Source organism: Gopherus evgoodei, chromosome 3 (genome assembly GCF_007399415.2).
Source record: "Gopherus evgoodei ecotype Sinaloan lineage chromosome 3, rGopEvg1_v1.p, whole genome shotgun sequence".
Lineage (NCBI taxonomy): Eukaryota > Metazoa > Chordata > Testudines > Testudinidae > Gopherus > Gopherus evgoodei.
The window spans coordinates 6918522-6925470 of record NC_044324.1 but is presented as its reverse complement, the minus strand read 5'-3'; the positions used below and the strand labels follow the sequence as shown (position 1 = coordinate 6925470).

The following is a 6949-nucleotide window of genomic DNA, read 5'->3' as shown; positions in this document are numbered from 1 at the left end:
GCCGACACCAATCAGCCTTTATGCGTTCGGCTCCCCGCAGCTCGGCCCTGCGGGAGGCACCGTGTCCCTTCCTCCCAGCTGGCAGCATGGTGCTCACTGAGGCTCCTCAACGTGGCAGCTGGAGCTGGGGCAGCCCCCTCGAGCCCATCTCCCAGCCAGGTCAGGGCTGGTCCCACCAACCTATGGCCCAGGGCTCCCAGCCCCCTCGAGCCAATCTCCCAGCCAGGTCAGGGCTGGTCCCACCAACCTATGGCCCAGGGCTCCCAGCCCCCTCGAGCCCATCCCCCGGCCAGGTCAGGGCTGGTCCCACCAACCTATGGCCCAGGGCTCCCAGCCCCCTCGAGCCCATCTCCCAGCCAGGTCAGGGCTGGTCCCACCAACCTATGGCCCAGGGCTCCCAGCCCCCTCGAGCCCATCTCCCAGCCAGGTCAGGGCTGGTCCCACCAACCTATGGCCCAGGGCTCCCAGCCCCCTCGAGCCCATCCCCCGGCCAGGTCAGGGCTGGTCCCACCAACCTATGGCCCAGGGCTCCCAGCCCCCTGGAGCCAGCTGGCCCTGCAGCCCCAAAGCGTGCCCACAGCGGGGCATTCCCTGGCTATTGGCCCAACATGACCTGTGGTTCAGAGCCTCAGCAGCCGCCTCCACCCTTCCAGCTGGGCAAAGGAGAGGCTCCCTCTCCCTTCCAGCCATTAGCCACCCACAGTCAGCTCCAGGGGCAATGGGACCCTTCCTAGGGCTGGCCCTGCCAAACCCCCAGTGCACCCTCTCCCCCTCAGAATCGCTGTGAAGGAGGGGCAGGGCTGGGCAGAGGGGGCAGGCAGCTGTGGTGACCCCCACCTCCCTCCTGCCATCTATGCCCCAGGAGGAATTGCTATAAGCCACAGAGCCTGGCTAGCTCTACCTAGCAGCCCCATGGTACTGACTGGAACCTGCCAGCAGCTCTTGGCACAGGAATGCAGCAGCCCCCGCACCCCCCTCCGCAACCTGGCAGACGGGTATTTTCACGGAGCTGTTCCTTTGGGTGAGGCCTTCCAGTGGTGCCTGGCCAGGGCCAGCTCATCACATGAGCAGGCAGCTTTAGATCATCTCCTCTAACCCCCAGCCAGGCCAGAGACCACCCGTTACCACTGCCAGGAGTGGGCCCAAGGCAGCCCGGTGGCACCTGAAGACACCAAGAGAAAGACACTCCAGCCAGCCCTAATCCCCTGGTAAATGACCCTCAAGACGCCTCTGTTCTAAGAGGAAGGGCCCAGGTTTAGCTTGGAGCCAGTGTGTCCATCTCTGCACTGGGCCAGGCGAAAGAACCCTTTTGGACCCTGCCACTCCCTCCAGTGCGATCACCTCCCCTCTTGCTCCTCCGCTAAACAAGAGCGGAGCTTAGCCCATCTCAGGTAAGGGCCCTGCTGTCCCGGCAGGTGGGGGCTCTGGGGCCATCATGTCCACCCAGCAGGTAAGAGGGCAAAGGGCAGCAGCTGTTTCACCAAAGCATGAAACATGCTCCACCCCTTGAAATTCATCCCAGTGTCACATCCCCAGCCAGGCCATGGGGAGAGCATGAAGCAGGGGTCTGTGCACATCTACCCCAGGCTCCTGTACTTTCCTTGAAACCATGTCTCAGTCCCAAGGAGGTGCTGCACCTGCCACCCAGGGATCTGGCCTGTCCTCCCCGTATGCCTGGGGCTGGACTTTGCCCTGAGAGTCCTGCTCATTTGCATGGGTGTTAGCCAGGGTGGACTGTGCAGCCAGACATGGCTCAGCTGCTGGCTCACCCAGCCTGAGACAGGAAGTAGGTATCACCACAGCCCTGCTGGAGGTGACATGGCTTGAGAGGGAGACTGCTGCTCCTCAGAGCCCACTGGATCCCCACAGTGGGGACTAGGGGTTAGTAAGGGGCTGGAAGTCAGAGCACCTGGAGTTCTGTTCCTAGCTCTGCCAGTCTGCACACAAGCTGGGGCAGGTCCCTCTCCCCTTAGCGACTGCGGCTAGGGAAGGAGATGGCACTTCTGCAGCTAAATCATTAGTTATACCAGGGGTGAGTGGGTGTGTGAGGGGGGCAGTGTTTTCAACCTGACGCTTCAGACACCACAGAAGCCCTTGCTGCACGGCTGAGCCATTAGATTCTCTATAATAAATAAGCTTTTTAATAATACTGAACACTGAACAGCACTTGCCACCCCCCCCCCCCCCAGAGAAGAAGTCTAAGCCCGTTGCCTCCTTCCCCCCCAGACAGGTGAAGGTGCAGTCACCCCCAGGCTGGGAGGCAGGTAACGGCAAGGTTGGAAGCAGCCAGCTCTGGAGACAAGCAGCAGATGGAGGGGATGTGTCACAGCCAGACACCGGGCGGGCATTCAACAAAATGGATGGGTCCCGCTGACAGGGCCTCCTGGCTCCGGAGGGAGATGCTTGCTGAGGTCCTTCTGCACTGAGACACCCCAGGTCCCTCGTCACCTCGGAGAACGTGCACCGAGTCTGCGTGCAAGCACTGGGATGGTGAAGGGCTGATCCCGGGGCTGCCAAGGCCAGACAGGAACTCGGCCCACAGAAAGGCCTTTAGGTGTCGCCGCCACCCCTGGCCTGTCCCTCACCCCCCGGCCTATCAGCTCAAGACCATCCGGAGGCCAGAGTCAGGATGTGGTCCATCGGCCCCTGCCCTGGCCCCTTCACATGATGGAGCAGCTTTTAGCCTTGTCTTTCTTGAAGGTGGAAGAGATGAGTTCGGATCGGCTGGGCAGGTGCAGGAGTCTCTTGGAGAGGCTGCGCCCAGGGCTCTTGGGGGGCGGGGGGCTGGCCTTGCTCAGGCAGACGGTGGATGCTGTCCGGAAGACGCTGTGCACGCTCTTCTCCGACGTGAAGGCTGAGCACTCCAGGTAGTTCTCTGCTCCCAGCTGCTTGGCCATAGCACAGCCCTGGAAGCCAGCCAAGGAAAGAGCCATCAACCAGAGCCAGGCACCAAGGCCTGCAGCTGCAGGCCAGGCTCACATCCTAGGCGGATTTGGGGTGAAGCTAAGGTTCTGGTTCAGCGCTCCAGCGGTGCTGGAGCCAGAAAGCCAGCTCCAGGCCGCACAGTGGTCATGCTGAGCCCTGGCTAGGGGCGGGGACTAGCCAAGCCCACTCACCTGCTCGTAGGAGATGGGCGCCTGCTTTTGGTGGGACAGCTCCATGAGGGTGCTCAGGTCAGTGCGCAGATCTGTCTTGCAGCCAATCAGCAGCACGCGGGTGCTGGGGCAGTAGTCCAGGATTTCAGTCTTCCACTGTGTAGAGAAACCCAGGGTGACTCAGGCGCCTAGAGCCCACGTCACTGGGCTTAGAGCCTGCAGGGAAATCTCCTGGGGTGACTCAGCTGCTGCCCATAGGGCTTATCAGCTGCCCTGCCCATGCCCTCTGGGTCCTGTCACCAGAAGGGTGTGGTTCCCACAGGGCCACCCTGGTGACAGCACAGTTCAACCTGGTTGGGAGCCTCACCCCATCGCCAGATCCTATGGCCAACACCCAGTCAGGGCTACCTCCCCTCCCACCTCAGGATCAGACCTGGTAGCAAGGCTGGCTTAGCAGCCTGAGCACAGGATGGGGAACCAGGAATGACTTGGGGGGGTCATTTTGGGTAGTGCCACCAGGTCTGAGTCTTTGTACAAAATGTCAGAGCCACATTGGCAAAGGGGTTTAAGAACCATTCCCTCTCCCCACCCCAGCATGACTAGAAGTGGAAGCAGGACAGACAAGTGGCTCTGGTGCCCAGGGGAGCAGCATGGGCAGGGATGGGCATGCTGCTCTCAGCCAGTGGGGCAGAAGAGGCTCCCTGCCCCAGTGTTTAAGCCAAACAAAGTCTTGGAGAAGGAAATCAAGGGGTCACCCCCAAGGTTTAGCCTCTGCCCCCTTCCCTCTCAGCTGTAGGGCAGGTCTGGGGTCATGGGTGTGTTTGGCTTCTCATGAGAGGGGCCAGGCCTCCATTATGAAATACCCCACCCCTGCAATCAGAGACCCTGGGGGGCAGGGGGTGGTGTCCAACTGCCCTGCATTGAAGGACCCTCAGACCATGCCAGTGGTGCATCAAGGGGCCCCAGTGCACCATCTTGTGCTCCCAGCCAGTGGTGGAGAGCTGGGTACAACACCCATCCCTGCCTGTGGGCCAGCTGCCCCAGGGCCCCCCACTCCTCCCCATTTTACACAGCAGGAGGATCTGTCATAGGGGAGAAGAGGCAGGGTGTGTGTGTGGGGGTTCTCACCTTCTTCAGGGCACTGTCCATGGTCTCAGGACGGCCCACATCAAAGCAGAGCAGGACGGCGTCCGAGTCGCTGTAGCAAAGGGGGCGCACATTGTCGTAGTATGGGGACCCTGTGGGGGGGGTCACAGGTGAGTCTGTCACCCCCATTAGCCAGGAGTGGGGGCAAAGCTGCTGGGAACCAGCTCCCATGGTCTGTCCTGGGGGGAGCACGATCCTCCCAAGCAGGGGGCACTGTCCTGGGGGTTCACATGCCCCTACATATGAAGCTAGGGGGACTGACCCACGACTGGCCACAGCTGTGGTCCTCACAGCCCCCAGTCCCATCCCCCCGCCACTCCAGCCCAGCATCCCAGGTTCCTCTCATCCAAGCCTTCAGGAGCCATTTATATAACTCACTGCCCCCCACCCCACCCCCAGAGCTGAGCAGCACCCGGGAGTGGTGGAATGCAGACTGGCGGGGAGGGGCCATGTACCCCCAGGGGAGACAGAAGGCCCAGGTGCTCCCCCACCCCATGGGCACAGGGGGAGGGAAGTCCAGGTGCCCTCCCCCACCCCTGGAAGCAGCATCCAAGCATTTTGCGGCCCAGACGCTCTGTGCTCAGAATAGCAAACAGCCAGGCTCTCTGCGCCAGCGCATCGCCATAGCAACAAGGGGGATCCAAGCGAGACTGGGACCCCCCTCTGGAGGGGGGATGCTGCAGCAGCAAGGGAGGGGGCTGCATCCCTGCTGCAGGGGCTCCCCAATGTGACCTCCATGGTCAGCCAAGGCCCCCCACCTCAACAGCCCCCACACCTCCCCCTTCATTTTAGGTGATTTGTCCCCTTCCTCCCAAGAACAATCAGGAGCCTCCTGACCTGGGGATTTCCCCCAGTAACACCCCTGCTCCCACAGCAGAGCCGCAGTGATGCACTGAGGGGAGGAGCACATCCTGACCTCTGAGCCAGGAGCCTCCGGCTGGGGTCACCAGGGACTTGGGGAGCTGGGCTGCAGGGACCCCATGGACACCAGGGAGGGTGGGTGCAGGGGACGGAGAGCAGTCTGGGGGACAGCAGTTCTTAGATCCACTGCTGCAGTCTCCAGCATCAGACCCCCAGCCCTGCTCTTGCAGGACTGGGGTCCCAGGTTGCCCCAGCCCCCCAAGAATGGGGCTGCTATTGTTTCTGACTGTATTTGGGTTGTCTTTGGTGAGGTCAGTTAGAGCAGGCACATGATTCTCCCCCCACCCCCCAGCCAAACCCCCATTGCTCAGAGATGCCAGGGAAAGCCCATCCCCACTGTGCAAGGGGGCTGAATGAGACCAAGGCTGGTTTTAGGAAGGACTTGCAGGGGAATGGGGCTGCATGAGACAAAGCAAAGCCTGCCCCTGCAATGGTAGGGAACTGCCCCCACACACTTAAAGAATTAATGGAACTCAAAGGGGGTCTCATGCCTTAAGTTGACCTTCCCCCCCTCCAGCTCCCTGTTCAATTCCTCACACACACCCCTGCAGTGGACATTCCCCCCACCACTACCACATACACATCAGGAGCAACACACCCCAACAAGTTCTAGGTTTGGTGGGCCAGGGCTGGATCTGCAGGGACCCCCCCACACCACACACATTCCCAGAGAATGAAGGAGCCTCCCCTGCTGCCAGCACCCACCTCAGTCACCCCACCAGGCTGGGGGGGAGCACCTTACCAGAAGTGTCCCAGAGGCTCAGCTCCACACACTGCTCCTCCATCTCCAGGGAGGCCGTGTAGTTCTCAAACACCGTGGGCACGTAGGTCTGTGATGGAGAGCAGGCACGGTCACCACCCAGGCCCCAGAGAGTGCAGGGGTGCTGCCACAGGCAACCCTCACACTAGCCCAGCTGCCAGCCAGAGCCTGGCATGGGCTACACAGGGCAAGGTGTGTGACAGGGTAGGGGGCATCACCCCCCCCCCACAGAGTAGCACCCATTTGCCACAGGCAGAGACCCCCACCAGGGTGCCAGCCCCAGGGCAGGGACCCAGCACGGCTCAGGAGGCTGGGCAGGGGCACCCCCTGCAGAGCCCACGGGGACCAGCCCCAGGCACCCCCCATGTAGTTCTCAAACACCGTGGGCAGGTAGGTCTGTGATGGAGAGCAGGCACCGTCACCACCTAGGCCCCAGAGCCCCCAGCCCAGGGGGGTGCTGCTGCCACAGACACCACTCACACTAACCCAGCTGCCAGAGCCCCCAGCCCAAGAAGCGGGGCACCCCCTGGGGCAGGCCAGGCCCAGCTGCCCCCGCAGCGCCGAGCACTCACCTCGGGGTAGCAGTCCTTCGCCAGCACCTGCAGCATGGCCGTTTTCCCGCACTGCACGTCCCCCACCAGCACCAGCTTGCACCGGGCCACAGCCGGCCGGGGGCTCCTCCGCTCCCGCATGGCGATGGGTCCCGTCGACGCAGCCCGCACACAAGCCACTTCCTCCGACCCGCCACAGCCCTGCACAGAGCATGGCCAGCGCTGCCTTTATATGCGACGTACCCGGCCAATCGCAGGCAGAGGCGGGGCTTCCCCTAGCCAATCAGACAGGCGGGGCGCTTGCCTGGCAGCCAATGGCGAAGTTCCTGAGTCACAGCTTCTCCCCAGCACGGCACCCCCCGCCTCACCTTGCCGGCTGGGAGCAGCGTGGGGACGGGGCGGGCAGCGGGTCGCAGGGCAGAGCCTGGCGCCGCTGCCGAGCTGTTGATTGAGGAGTTTTTTTAACTGGCTTAATT

General features: G+C 62.4%; 1 protein-coding gene across 1 annotated transcript; it reads right to left on the bottom strand.

Moving 5' to 3' along the window:
- Window positions 1-2111: 2111 nt before the first annotated feature.
- Window positions 2112-6845, bottom strand: RND1 (Rho family GTPase 1). The gene is made up of 5 exons (XM_030554845.1): window positions 6495-6845; window positions 5905-5992; window positions 4224-4333; window positions 3117-3251; window positions 2112-2906 (listed from the first exon to the last, which is right to left on the bottom strand). Exons 1-5 carry the CDS (start codon window positions 6612-6614, stop codon window positions 2661-2663), a joined length of 699 nt encoding a protein of 232 aa, XP_030410705.1. The 5' UTR covers window positions 6615-6845; the 3' UTR covers window positions 2112-2660.
- Between the last annotated feature and the right edge of the window lie 104 nt (window positions 6846-6949).